The following is a 15,078-nucleotide window of genomic DNA, read 5'->3' as shown; positions in this document are numbered from 1 at the left end:
CCGTTGCCGGGGAGGTCTACGCAAAAGTCAACACACCAAGTACCCATCACAAACCCTTATCTCCCGCATTACATTATTTACCATTTGCCTCTCGTTTTCCTCTCCCCCACTTCACCCTTGCCGTTTTATTTGCCCTCTCTCTCTCCATCCTCCCTCTCTTTCTCTGTTTACCTCTTTTTGCCCATCTCTTGTTTGCTCGTGTGTTGGATTGCTTGCTTGTCATGATGGCTCAAGATAATACTAAATTGTGTGACTTCACCAATACCAACAACAATGATTTCCTTGGCACTTCGATTGCTCCTCTTACCGATACTGAATCTTGTGAAATCAATACTGCTTTATTGAATCTTGTCATGAAAGATCAATTCATCGGCCTTCCTAGTGAAGATGCCGCTACCCATCTAAATAGCTTCGTTGACTTGTGTGATATGCAAAAGAAGAAAGATGTGGATAATGATATTGTTAAATTGAAGCTATTTCCTTTCTCTCTTAGAGATCGTGCTAAAGCTTGGTTTTCATCTTTGCCTAATAGTATTGATTCTTGGAATAAGTGCAAAGATGCTTTTATCTCTAAGTATTTTTCCTCCCGCTAAGATTATCTCTTAGAAACGATATGATGAATTTTAAGCAACTTGATCATGAACAAGTTGCACAAGCTTGGGAGAGGATGAATTTAATGATACGTAATTTCCCTACACATGGCTTGAATTTGATCGGCACACCTAAAGACTCGATGTGATCTTGGATCACTAAAATGAAAATGAAGAATCACATGACTTGGCCAACACTTGTCTTAAAGCTTTTTAGGGGCACCTTCCATTCCAATGTTGTTCTAGTGAAGAACTTTTTCTAGAATAAACTTATAGCATAGTTCTTCAAGATATGTTGGCATGAAGTATTGGAATCCACCTTGGGGATTGGATACACTTTCACAATCACTTCATTACTCCACTATTAATAGCATACAACACTTTCTCCCATTGGAACCACTACAACACCACAACCTCCTCCACACACACACAAGCCATCTTTTACTTCACTTACAACTTTACTTTTCAAAGACTAACTTTTATTTTTATTTTTAATATTTTATCTACCACACTTACAACCTATCTTAATTAGAGAGTTTAAGTGAAGTAATCACAGATTTCATAGGAAGTTTTATCAATGGTAGATATAGCTTCATAGAATGGTAAATCTACCTTTAACTCAGAAGGGGTCTCAAGACTCAATACTTTCACATTCACATTGGAAAAGGGCCACAAAAATTCCCACACCTAGGGGTTATCAGGTGACATAGCAGACATGGTGCGAGGAGAGAGTGATGCATCTTGTAAATGCGTGTTATGTGGAGAGCAATCTACTCGAGTGAACCTTATCCATACGGGACATTAATTGATGACTTTTTTATTAAATAACTCAAATATTTTTTGGGCATTACTCCAATATTTCGATAATAAGAAACCAAGAGGTCGTACAACTATCTTATCTTATCTACAATACAGATGACCAGTCACCTAGGGCTAACATTATCAATATGGGACAATAGTCATGAAGATCTTTCCATTTAATACATAAGTCGGATATTTTTTGGCATTAGTACTTCAAGATTTTGTTAATAAAAAACTAAGACTTAGCATGATTAGTGTATATTATGCAGTTAATACCATGCTTTTTGATATATTATATCTTTATCCCATCAATGCAAGTTATTGTTGTTCTTAAATAACAACCATTTATTTCAGGATAGTTTGGAACCTTATAAATATGATGGTAGACACATTAACAAAACAAACATTTCATATTTCCACCATGAAAGAAAATACATATGTTAGTGTGACCATTCTCTTAGCATGTCTAATTCTAGCCCTTGGAGGAAAAGAAGTTAAGTGTATAAGAGGAGACAAAAATACTAGCGGGGTCCCTTTGAATCAAAAAGTCAATACTACTATTGTGGTATGTATGAATTCATCTTAGTTTATATAACTATCACCAATTTTGAGTTTATTGAGTTGAGGAGATACGATAATAGGTTGACAAAGGAGATGTCTATGACTGCATCGATGTGAACCTACAACCAGCCTTTAGCCATCCACTACTGAAACACCACAAAATGCAGGCAAGTTTTTTATAATCAACATATTATAACATGCATATAGTGGCTAAGTCAATGGTATATATTCTTATTTTGATCCATAAAGGAATGGTAAGTTATTTGAAATAATTAGTGGCATGTAGCTAGGTAGTATATGTAATCATGGTAGCAATATTTCACAATTTTGGTGCTTATAGTAATACTTCATAAACAAGATCTTGCCACAAATCTAGCGTTGTTAAATTGTTCTTCATGCTCTCTTTATAGTTTAGAACATGAATATGCAACATTTTGATATGATCACCAAACAATAAAAAATGTGAGTTCCACTAATTGTGGGGATATATTTAATTATGCATTATAACACAAACACGCACATGCACAATTTTGATCAATATTTTCTTAAATTATATGTTAATTAAAATTTTCCAATTAAATAGATGGAACCAAGCTCTTTCCCACAGAGTATTCCTACCAAATCCCCGTCGATTCATGACAGGCCACCAGCCCAATTGTCTTTGATTGAGTGCCCTACAGGAACGATTCCAATATTGCGCAACAACAGAAGGGTCCACAAGCTAGTACAAGCTATTGACAAAGTGATTAGCAAGAATGAACAACAGGAGGTGAGTTTCAATATAATTTTGGAGTGATCTGTTTATCATGGTAGACTATATCAATATCGACTTTAACTTGGAGTTCTTGAATACACACCAATTTTATTTCCTTTCAATCCACATGTGACATCAATAATTATCTAATCGTATTATAGGATTTTATCGCATTAAATTCATACTTTAAATGAAATAGATGGTCCAAGGTAGTCCAATAAGTAAATGGAAATAACTGATTTTGAAATGTAGAAACCAATTTAATTTTTACATTTAATATTTGTGTTGCCATTGGAGTGGATGAAAGTTTCTCAAAGTGTTTGGTCAATATTTGCCTTAGTGGCACCATTAAGTGATGTTCAACAAATTTTTGTTGTGATGCAACGTCAATCTTTCTTATGTTTAATAAGCATTTAATTTGTATTTTCATTATAAACAAACCAATATATTATTTGGGCTTGCAGATTGCAGGATTCGAGTATCTAGATGTGCTATACGGAACGCGGGCTAAAATAACTATCTATGAACCTAAGGTGAAGAATGATAGTAAGGATCTAAGTGCATCATGGATACAAATTAATGGGAGACAAAGAGTAGGACTTGCAGATGGGATAGGTGTTGGTTCTTGGGTATATCCAAGCTACAGTGGTGACAGCCTTGCTAGGTTTCACGTTGCTTGGGTAATCTATAACTATTTCCTTGGATGTGCATTCCTCAATTTAGTGTGAGTAACTTACAATGATATAGTTGTTATTGACCTTGGAACACATCTCTGTAAAGGTTGATGGCTTAAAGAACACAATTTGCCCTGATCATGATTGTGGCGCTTTTGTACAAGTTAGCTCAAGTGTTGGTCTAGGAGGAAGACTTAAACCAATTTCTATCTATAGAGGACCACAATACATCATAGATGTTTCCATTTTCAAGGTATTCTCATGTTAATATTTTTGTTGATACTTGTATTTCATTTTGTCGTACGAAATACAAGAATTATATTTTGATGAAAACCTGGAGACAGTGCTTAAATCAAACTTATAGGTGGCCAAACCATTAGACAGCACAATCTTACTAAAAACTTTGAATTTAAGAAAATATTTTAACATAGATGTGAGAGTACCAAATATCTCTTTCATCATATATTGATGTTAATATGGTATACACTTATAAGGATAATTTCAATTCCACACAAACATTTGATCGACTAGTATTCATTTCAAGTCTATTGAAGTGTTTACCATGAACCTTGATTTATTCTAGGACCCGGTGAGTAAAAATTGGTGGGTGTCTTACGGTGAACGAAACATACATATTGGATATTGGCCAAAGGAAATTTTCCATTTCATGAAGGATCAATGTAATTCTGCATTATGGGGTGGGTATGTTCAAGGTTCAACAGCCTCATCAGACTCTCCGCAGATGGGTAGTGGTCATTTTGCTTCTGAAGAACGTGGAAAAGCAGCAGTTGTAAGAAATATCCTAATTGTAGATAATAAAAACAAGTATGCTAATCCAGATGCCCGGAAAGCTCGTCTTGTCGTCACCAGTTCATCAAAATATACTGCGAAGGCTTATGGTTACAGATATAATGACTATGGTGTGCACACTTACTATGGTGGACCTGGTGCTTTTGTTTAAATATATATTGTACACTTATAAATAAATTTTCCATAATCTAATAATTTGTCAACTTGGACACGTAGTTGTTTTGATTTTATCATGCTAAAATGTATAGTAGTGGATAAACCAAGTCATTATAACCCACCGGTGTAGGGCATCTGTTGTAGCCCTTTTCGACAAGTAAGAGCGTAGAAATATCCGAGGAGGAGAAGGAATTGGTTGATGGAAACTAATAAGGAACCAATGTAAAAGCTGCAAACATTATTTGATAGTTCGTTTATATCACAAGAACGTACCTTATAACAAAAGTGCAATTGTGCAGAAAGTGACCCAGTCCTTAATAATGCTTAAAGACAAGCCGGTTGAAGTATTTATATTGATCAAATCAATATCGAGGACACATGAGATTTTCATGAAGCTGCTTTCAACTAATTTCATTGAGCTAACTTTCATTGCATTGATAACTATTGATTGTGTGGTGGAACCTATATTGACTAGATGACCCATTGCCCCAATTGGCATAGAGACCAACTGCAGTGTGACAACCCGAGACCGATGCTCCAGACCACTTCCATGTTTCTCGTTGTCAGCGTGTCTTCTTTTATTTGTTTGTTGCTTTTCATCATCGCATCATTCACTTTGCATCGGCACTCGTTGTCGTCATTGTTTTAAAACTTGCATCTACTCGTAGTTGCCGCTTCTCGCTTTGTCTCCGTTGACCTTTTGTCAGGACCCCTTGTCTTTGTCGACCTCTCTCAAACCCCCCTCGCGTGCCCGTCTGAAAGTTGTCCCGAACCCGACCCGGGCAGTCGTGACCGATGGGTCCGGATCATCCCCAAACATCCTTAAAATATCTTCGTTTTATTCATTGGACTCCCTAGCCTATTTATTCTCGACCGTCCGATTTAATCGAAGGGTCCAAACTTAACCCTCCTTTTCTATATATATATATATATATATAGACCTACTTTCCTAACCCTAAAACCTAGGCTTCTTGCCCCATCGCGCCCCCACCCGCTCAATCCTCATCGGGATCACCCACAGCCAACCACCATCCTCCTGTGCAAACCCGCAACCACCGTCCTTCTTTCCCGTCGCCTCCCAACCATAGCAAAGCCGCAGCCTCCCTCGCTTTTGGATCGGCAGGAACTGCGACTGGATCCCCTCCCTCTCGAGCACTTCCATGGAGCCAAGCTCCCGTGCCTCCCGTTTGTCCTTCCCGAAGACCAACAACACCAAGTCCTCGTAGCCGCCTTTGTCCACGCACTCCCGTGCCGCCAAGCTGGAGCTCTCCTGCGCCGGCCTCTCAAGTCACGTCCCTGCCCGTGCCCCCCGTCCTCTCTTTCCCCCCTTTTCTCTCTCTAACCTCTCTGTTTCTCTCACCCCGTTCAAGCAGGAGCGCCGCCGCCCTCGACCCGTCTCCGTCCGGCCGACAACGAGCAGTAGCTCGCCGGAGTTGAGCTCCACCGGATCTGCCTCCCTCTGCCCGTTGCTGGCGCTCACGTCACCGTCAGCCACCCGTCGCCGGAGTTCCTCGCCGGCTCGCGCGCCAACCTGCCGGAACCAAGGAGTCGACCACCACCACCAGGAGCTCGCCGCTGCTTCCCTGCCCAAGGGCCCCCGGTCCGCCTCCTCCGGCCACCTCCCCGTCGCGTCGCCCGCCGGATCCGCGCTGCCAGCCCCTCGTTGGAGTCGCGCGAAGTTCCCCTGCTCGCACTCGGCCTCCTCTGCCTCACGGTCACATGCCCGAGCCGTGCGTTGACCTCGCCAGCAAGCCTTTCCAGCGCCCAATGCCCAGCCACGATCCCCAAGGCCCAGCTCCCTGGAGCCCATTGTGAGCAGCCCCTCAGCTCGCCTGCTCTCTACTAGTGGGCTTGGCCCGTTCTGTTTTTGATGCTATGCCTCGCCCTGTGCGTAGGATAGAGTCCTACGCCCATGCCCTATGTAGCCCAGTTCCAGTAGATTCGGCCTGTTCATGTTTTTTTCCAGTTATGCGATTTTGCCGATTTATCTAGAATTTACCAAATTTGCAGAAAATACCCTAAGCTTCATGCATTTAATAACTCACAAACCATGCATCGGTTTAAAATGATTTAAACTTATAAAATTCTTAGAATTTCATGTACTTCCATAATTTGCCACTTTCATCTATGTTTAAAATGTTGTTTGATTAAATTTCCTCAAATGCCATGTTAAAATGATTTATTTCATAACTAAATAAACGTAGCTCCGAATCTAATAAACTATATATGTAAATGGGGTGGAAAAATACATAGATAAACATGGTGGCATTACTTTGTATGTTTAATAACTCTAAAATTGTGTATAGGGAAGAATCGTACTAACTTTGAAATATGCATATGGGGATTTTCTGGAATTGTTGTTTGTTGTTCTGGCCTTTTAAACTTGCCTAGATAGGTAGTTTTATTATGCTTCACCCCTTGCCATGTTTAATAACATTTAATATTGTTGGGTACTAACCGAGAGAGAACTAAATAAGTCCTGTGGTGTTTCGACAATATGCAACTCGTTGCATATTGAACTCCACTTAACTTGTAGTATTGTTTGTTGCACTTTGCCATGCCATGAGTCATTAAACCGGACATGCATCATACTTGATTGTGCATCATGCCATGATTATACTTGCTTGTTTACTATGTCGTTTGCTTCTTTCCGGTTGGGCTTCTCCTTCCGGTTACGTTGCGATTGTGAGGATCCGTTCGACTACGTTGGTTTGTCTTCTTCATGGATTCGGTCTTCTTCCTAGCGGGATCTCAGGCAAGATGACCGTCACCTTGAATCTCACTACTATCTTTGCTATGCTAGTTGTCTCGATGCTATCGCTATGTCGCGCTACCCACCACTTGTTTATCAAACCTCCCAAATTGCTATGTTAGTCTCTAGCATTTTCACCCTTCCTAGCAAACCGTTGTTTGGCTATGTTACCGCTTTGCTCAGCCCCTCTTATAGCATTGCTAGTTGCAGGCTGTTCCATGTTGGGACATGGATATCATGGGATGCCACAATATCTCTTATTTAACTAATGCATATATATACTTGGTAAAGGGTGGAAGGCTTGACCTTTTTCCTGGTGTTTTGTTCCACTCTTGCCGCCCTAGTTTCCGTCATACCGGTGTTATGTTCCTTGATTTGGCGTCCCTAACACGATGAAGGGTATGGGGCCCTCTTGACAGTTCGCTTTGAATAAAACTCTTCCAGCAAGTCCCAACATTGGTTTTCCATCTGCCTAATAACAACTAAAACTTGCATAGGGACTTGCCGCCCCCTGTGGACTTAATCAACAACCCGGGCCAGTGCTCCTCATGAGTGTTGGTCCAAACTAGAGCACCGTGCGGGACCGCCCCTAGGCAACTTGGGGTATTTGGTATATACCTGTACGCTTTGCTCATCCGGTGTACCCTGAGAGCGAGATAGCGCAAATCCTATCAGGCTAGGTCGATGCATCAGGAAGTCTTGCTGGACTAGTTTTACCATTGCCGAAATGTCTTGTGCACCGGGATTCCGAGTTTGATCGGAGGTTCCCGCGACGGAGGATTGCCTCCGCAGATCGTGAGCTTGTCATGGGCTAAGTTGGGACACCCCTACAGGGTTTAAACTTTCGAGAGTCGTGCCCGCGGTTATGTGGCAGATGGGAATTTGTAAATATCCGGTTGTAGAGGACTCGAAGTAAATTCAATTAAAATACACCAATCGCGTTGCGTAACCGTGGCTGTCTTTTTTTGGGGAAGTTCGAGAAGAGAACACGGTTGGGTTATGTTTGAATGTAAGTAGTTCAGGATCACTTATTGATCATTACTAGTTTGCGGCCGTTTGCGTAGTTTCTCATCTTACTCTTGTACTCGTGAGTTAGCCACCATACATTGCTTAGTCGCTGCTGCAACCTCACCACTTACCCTTTCCTACCCATTAAGCTTTGCTAGTCTTGACACCCATGGTAATGGGATTGCTGAGTCCTCGTGGCTCACAGATTACTACAACAATAGTTGCAGGTACAGGTAATGCGATGATCTGACGTGAGAGCGATGCTTGATTGCTTTTGGAGTTCTTCTTCCTCGTGCAAGGGATAGGTTCCGTGTCAGGGAGCCTGGATTAGTAGGGTGGATGTCGTTCTTCTTTTTTGTTTGATTTCATCCGTAGTCGGATTCTGCTCTTCTGTATGATGGTTGTTATGTATTGATGTATTGATGTCTTCATGTTGTAGCTTGTGGCGAGTGTAAGCCTTTATCTTGTATTCTCATATATTCAGTACATGGTATGTTGTAATGATATCCACCTTGCTATGCGCTCGAAATGCGGTTGTGCCCCGATCATGAATTCATCACGTGATTGGGATAGAACCACATCTTGGGCGCTACATGCAGTCTAGAAGTTAAACAAACTATTTGAAGGTTTTTTCCTCTACTGTTTGCAAATGAGTATGCTCACGGTGTGTTCTTATTTTATTTGTCGAGCATCCTTGCCCATAGCTTCCCCTGGCGATTAACTTTTGATGGCATGAGACTCTGTTCATGATGGATCTTTTTCCCAAAATAATTGTAAATCACATTACATTTGGGCTCTATATTAAACTAGTCATATTTACAGATAATTTGGTGGCTTATTATGAACTTGATATTGTAACAAAACATTTGTAAAGAACATGGAGATGACTAACGGAACCAGAGTAAGTTGGGAAGGGATGTGGTTTGTGAGGGAGTCCTAGACTAGGGGTCCTCAGGAGGCTGACCCAACTCTCATGGGCCGGACTGTTGGGACGCATTGTGTCTGGTCTGAAGACTTTACTGCCTTGGTGTGTGCTCCAAGTCAAGATGGAAGATTCGGTGTTCCTTTCTATGTAACCGACTGTATGTAAACCCTAGTACCCCTGGTGTCTATATAAACCAGGGGTCTTAGTCCGTAGAGGCCAAGAGAACAATCACCATCCTACTAGTTAGGGTTTAGTTCCTCTGATCTTGAGGTAGATCAACCATGTAACCCCTGTATACACAAGCAATATAATCAAGCATGATGTAGGGTATTATCTCTTCGGGAGGGCCCAAACCTGGGTAAATATCGTGCTCTGCATCCCTTGCTCCCCATCGATCCAAGATCCACAGTTCGGGACCCCCTACCCGAGATCCTACGATTTTAACATCGAAATTGGTGCTTTCATTGAGAATTCCACTGTCGGATCACCGAAGGATCGATGGCTCGCCTGATCATCGGGGATGGCATCAACACCGGGGACATCTTCATCCTCGGGCAACTTTTCATGTTCGGAAGCATTTTCCTGCATGTTGACTCGACTGGTCGTCTCAACCAGGTCAACAATTTCGCCCCGCAGCAGCATATCAGGTTTGTCAACCTCAAGTATGTCACTGACGCTCAAGGCAATATGATCTTCACTGGTTTTTCAGTCGTACCTTCAACAAACTCAGCCTCCTAAGCATTGAATTCAGACCCTCCCCCCGGTCCGATCTCCGGATCGGCCCCTACTGCGCTACCAGCCTCCAGCTCAGAAGCACTACCTACGTCCAAAGACTAGGAATCGGTCCGTATTGAGCATGGAGTGATGATTTAGAGAAAGCCGAGCATAATTTTTTTGAATAATAATTTCTCTTGAGAGCTCGTGATTGGGGCATGAATATAACATTGACTTAAGCCTCCCCCAAGCTTGAGCGATACTTTATCCTTGGCGAGGCCAAAAATTATATATATATATAATTACGATCACGATGAACCAGATGCATAGGACAAAACTTTTGATGAAATTCCAATTTCAATTGGTTGTAGTTCCATGATCCAATATCATCGCATATCATAAACCATGTCACTGCCTTCCCCTTCAAAGATAAAGGGAAGACCTTCTTCTCGATAACATCCTCGGGCATACCTGCAAGCTTAAATTGTTAGAAATATGCCCTAGAGGCAATAATAAATTAGTTATTATTATATTTCCTTGTTCATGATAATCGTTTATTATCCATGCTAGAATTGTATTGATAGGAAACTCAGATACATGTGTGGATACATAGACAACACCATGTCCCTAGTAAGCCTCTAGTTGACTAGCTCGTTGATCAATAGATGGTTATGGGTTCCTGACCATGGACATTGGATGTCATTGATAACGGGATCACATCATTAGGAGAATGATGTGATGGACAAGACCCAATCCTAAGCCTAGCACAAAGATCGTGTATTTCGTTCGCTAAAGCTTTTCTAATGTCAAGTATCATTTCCTTAGACCATGAGATTGTGCAACTCCTGGATACCGTAGGAGTGCTTTGGGTGTGCCAAACGTCACAAAGTAACTGGGTGGATATAAAGGTACATTACAGGTATCTCCGAAAGTGTCTGTTGGGTTGGCACGAATCGAGACTGGGATTTGTCACTCCGTGTAAACGGAGAGGTATCTCTGGGCCCACTCGGTAGGACATCATCATAATGTGCACAATGTGATCAAGGAGTTGATCACGGGATGATGTGTTACGGAACGAGTAAAGAGACTTGCTGGTAACGAGATTGAACAAGGTATCGGGATACCGACGATCGAATCTCGGGCAAGTATCGTACCGATAGACAAAGGGAATTGTATACGGGATTGATTAAGTCCTTGACATCGTGGTTCATCCGATGAGATCATCGTGGAAAATGTGGGAGCCAACATGGGTATCCAGATCCCGCTGTTGGTTATTGAACGGAGAGTCATCTCGGTCATGTCTGCATGTCTCCCGAACCCGTAGGGTCTACACACTTAAGGTTCATTGACGCTAGGGTTATAGAGATATTAGTATGCGGTAACCCGAAAGTTTTTCGGAGTCCCGGATGAGATCCCGGACGTCACGAGGAGTTCCGGAATGGTCCGGAGGTAAAGAATTATATATAGGAAGTGCTATTTCGGCCATCGGGACAAGTTTCGGGGTCACCGGTATTGTACCGGGACCACCGGAAGGGTCCCGGGGGTCCACCGGGTGGGGCCACCTGCCCCGGGGGGGCCACATGGGCTTTAGGGGGTTCGCCTTGGCCTACATGGGCCAAGGGCACCAGCCCCAAGAGGCCCATGCGCCAAGAGTGGAGGAAAAGGGAGAGTCCTAAAGGGGGAAGGCACCTCCGAGGTGCCTTGGGGAGGATGGACTCCTCCCCCCCTTGGCCGCACCCTTCCTTGGAGGAAGGGGCAAGGCTGCGCCCTCCCCCTCTCCCTTGGCCCTATATATGGTGGGGGGAAGGGAGGACAACCATACCTAAGCCCTGGCGCCTCCCTCTCCCTCCCATGGCACACCTTCCTCCTCCCGCAGCACTTGGCGAAGCCCTGTTGGAATCCCGCTACTTCCACCACGCCGTCGTTCTGCTGGATCTCCATCAACCTCTCCTTCCCCCTTGCTGGATCAAGAAGGAGTAGACGTCGCTGCTCCGTACGTGTGTTGAACGCGGAGGTGCCGTCCGTTCGGCGCTAGGATCATCGGTGATTGGAATCATGACGAGTACGACTCCATCAACCCCGTTCTCTTGAACGCTTCCGCTTAGCGATCTACAAGGGTATGTAGATGCACTCTCCTTCCCCTCGTTGCTGGTTTCTCCATAGATAGATCTTGGTGACACGTAGAAAATTTTGAATTTCTGCTACGTTCCCCAACAGTGGCATCATGAGCTAGGTCTATGCGTAGATTCTATGCACGAGTAGAACACAAAGAAGTTGTGGGCGTTGATTTTGTTCAATATGCTTGCCGTTACTAGTCTTATCTTGATTCGACGGTATTGTGGGATGAAGCGGCCCGGACCAACCTTACACGTATGCTTACGTGAGACCGGTTCCACCGATAAACATGCACTAGTTGCATAAGGTGGCTGGCGGGTGTCTGTCTCTCCCACTTTAGTCGGATCGGATTCTATGAAAAGGGTCCTTATGAAGGGTAAATAGCAATTGGCATATCACGTTGTGGTTTTTGCGTAGGTAAGAAACGTTCTTGCTAGAAACCCATAGCAGCCACGTAAAACATGCAAACAACAATTAGAGGACATCTAACTTGTTTTTGCAGGGTATGCTATGTGATGTGATATGGCCAAAAGGATGTGATGAATGATATATGTGATGTATGAGATTGATCATGTTCTTGTAATAGGTATCACGACTTGCATGTCGATGAGTATGACAACCGGCAGGAGCCATAGGAGTTGTCTTTATTTATTTATGACCTGCGTGTCAACATAAACGTCATGTAATTACTTTACTTTATTGCTAACCGTTAGCTGTAGAAGTAGAAGTAATAGATGACGAGACAACTTCAAGAAGACACGATGATGGAGATCATGATGATGGAGATCATGATGATGGAGATCATGGTGTCATGCCGGTGACAATATGATCATGGAGCCCCAAGATGGAGATCAAAGGAGCTATATGATATTGGCCATATCATGTCACTATTATTTGATTGCATGTGATGTTTATCATGTTTATACATCTTATTTGCTTAGAACGACGGTAGTAAATAAGATGATCCCTCATTACAATTTCAAGAATGTGTTCTCCCCTAACTGTGCACCGTTGCTAAAGTTCGTCGTTTCGAAGCACCATGTGATGATCGGGTGTGATAGATCCTTACGTTCACATACAACGGGTGTAAGACAGTTTTACACATGCGAAACACTTAGGGTTAACTTGACGAGCCTAGCATGTGCATAGACGTGGCCTCGGAACACAGAAGACTGAAAGGTCGAGCATGAGTCGTATAGTAGATACGATCAACATGAAGATGTTCACCGACGTTGACTAGTCCGTCTCACGTGATGATCGGACACGGCCTAGTTGGCTCGGATCATGTAATCACTTAGATGACTAGAGGGATGTCTATCTAAGTGGGAGTTCATAAGATGAACTTAATTATCCTGAACATAGTCAAAAGGTCTTCGCAAATTATGTCGTAGCTCGCACTTCAGTTCTACTGTTTAGATATGTTCCTAGAGAAAAATTTAGTTGAAAGTTAATAGTAGCAATTATGCGGACTAGGTCCGTAGACTGTGGATTGTCCTCATTGCTTCATAGAAGGCTTATGTCCTTAATGCACCGCTCAGTGTGCTGAACCTCGAACGTTGTCTGTGGATGTTGCGAACATCTGACATACATATTTTGGTAACTACGTGATAGTTCAGTTAAACAGCTTAGAGTTGAGGCACCGAAGACGTTTTGAAACGTCGCGAAACATATGAGATGTTTCGAGGGCTGAAATTGGGATTTCTGGCTCGTGCCCACGTCAAGAGGTATAAGACCTCCGATGATTTTCTTAGCCTACAAACTAAGGAGAAAAGCTCAATTGTTGTGCTTGTGCTCAGATTGTCTGAGTACAACAATCGCTTGAATTGAGTGGAAGTTGATCTTCCAGATGAAATAGTGATGGTTCTCCGAAGTCATTACCACCAAGCTGCTAGAGCTTCGTGATGAACTATAACATATCAGGGATAGATATGATGATCCTTAAAATACTCGCGATGTTTGACACCGCGAAAGTAGAAATCAAGAAGGAGCATCAATTGTTGATGGTTAGTGAAACCACTAGTTTTAAGAAGGGCAAGGGCAAGAAAGGGATACTTCATGGAACAACAAATCAGTTGCTGCTCTAGTGGAGAAACCCAAGGTTGTACCCAAACCCGAGACTAAGTGCTTCTGTAATAAGGGGAATAGCCACTGGAGCAGAATTACCCTAGATACTTGGTAGATGAGAAGGCTGGCAAGGTCGATAGAAGTATATTGGATATACATTGTGTTGATGTGTACTTTACTAGTACTCCTAGTAGCACCAGGGTATTAGATACCGGTTCGGTTGCTAAGTGTTAGTAACTCGAAATAAAAGCTACGGAATAAATGGAGACTAGCTAAAGGTGAGCTGACGATATGTGTTGGAAGTATTTCCAAGGTTGATCAAATATCGTACGCTCCCTCTACCATCGAGATTGGTGTTTGCGTTGAGCATAGACATGATTGGATTATGTCTATCGCAATATGGTTATTCATTTGAGGAGAATAATGGTTACTCTGTTTATTTGAATAATACCTTCAATGGTCTTACACCTAAAATGAATGGTTTATTGAATCTCGATCGTAGTGATACACATGTTCATGCCAAAAGATAGTAATGATAGTACCACCTACTTGTGGCACTGCCACGTAAGTCATATCGGTATAAAACGCATGAAGAAGCTCCATGTTGATGGATCTTTGGGCTCACTCGTTTCTGAAAAGTTTGAGACATGCGAACCATGTCTATTGGTGTATATGCATGAAGAAACTCCATGCAGATGGACCGTTTGAACTCACTTGATTTTGAATCACTTGAGACATGCAAATCATAGCACATGGGCAAGATGACTGAAAGCCTCATTTTCAGTAAAATGGAACTAGAAAGCAACTTGTTGGAAGTAATACATTTTGATGTGTGCAGTCCAATGAGTGCTGAGGCGTGTAGTGGATATCGTAATGTTCTTACTTCACAGATGATTTGAGTAGATGTTGAGTATATTTACTTGATGAATCACGAGTCTGAATTATTGAAAGGTTCAAGTAATTTCAGGGTGAAGTTGAAAGATCGTCGTGACAAGAGGATGAAGTATCTATGATATGATCATAGAGATGAATATCTGAATTACGAGTTTGGCACAGAATTAAGACATTGTGGAAATTGTTTCACAACTGATACAGCCTGGAACACCATTGTGTGATGGTGTGTCCGAACATCATAACTGCACCCTATTGGATAT

General features: G+C 42.5%; 1 protein-coding gene across 1 annotated transcript; it reads left to right on the top strand.

Moving 5' to 3' along the window:
* Window positions 1-1,812: 1,812 nt before the first annotated feature.
* LOC119316078 lies at window positions 1,813-4,341 on the top strand. Its single transcript, XM_037590454.1, has 6 exons — window positions 1,813-1,956; window positions 2,033-2,119; window positions 2,536-2,721; window positions 3,171-3,386; window positions 3,487-3,633; window positions 3,964-4,341. The coding sequence occupies exons 1-6, from the start codon at window positions 1,813-1,815 to the stop codon at window positions 4,339-4,341; spliced, it is 1,158 nt and encodes a 385-aa protein (XP_037446351.1).
* Window positions 4,342-15,078: the final 10,737 nt, after the last annotated feature.

This window comes from Triticum dicoccoides, chromosome 6A (genome assembly GCF_002162155.2).
Source record: "Triticum dicoccoides isolate Atlit2015 ecotype Zavitan chromosome 6A, WEW_v2.0, whole genome shotgun sequence".
NCBI classification, from domain to species: Eukaryota; Viridiplantae; Streptophyta; class Magnoliopsida; order Poales; family Poaceae; genus Triticum; species Triticum dicoccoides.
The sequence above is the reverse complement of the archived record's forward strand: the minus strand, read 5'-3'. Positions and strand labels throughout refer to the sequence as shown.

What these genes read in the sequence shown, in the direction of transcription:
- LOC119316078 (XM_037590454.1), top strand. Translation starts at nt 1,813, where the DNA reads ATGAAAGAAAATACATATGTTAGTGTGACCATTCTCTTAGCATGTCTA. An exon ending in TGAAACACCACAAAATGCAG is followed by an intron (nt 2,120 to 2,535) that starts GCAAGTTTTTTA and finishes CCAATTAAATAG; the next exon opens with ATGGAACCAAGCTCTTTCCC. An exon ending in GCAAGAATGAACAACAGGAG is followed by an intron (nt 2,722 to 3,170) that starts GTGAGTTTCAAT and finishes TTGGGCTTGCAG; the next exon opens with ATTGCAGGATTCGAGTATCT.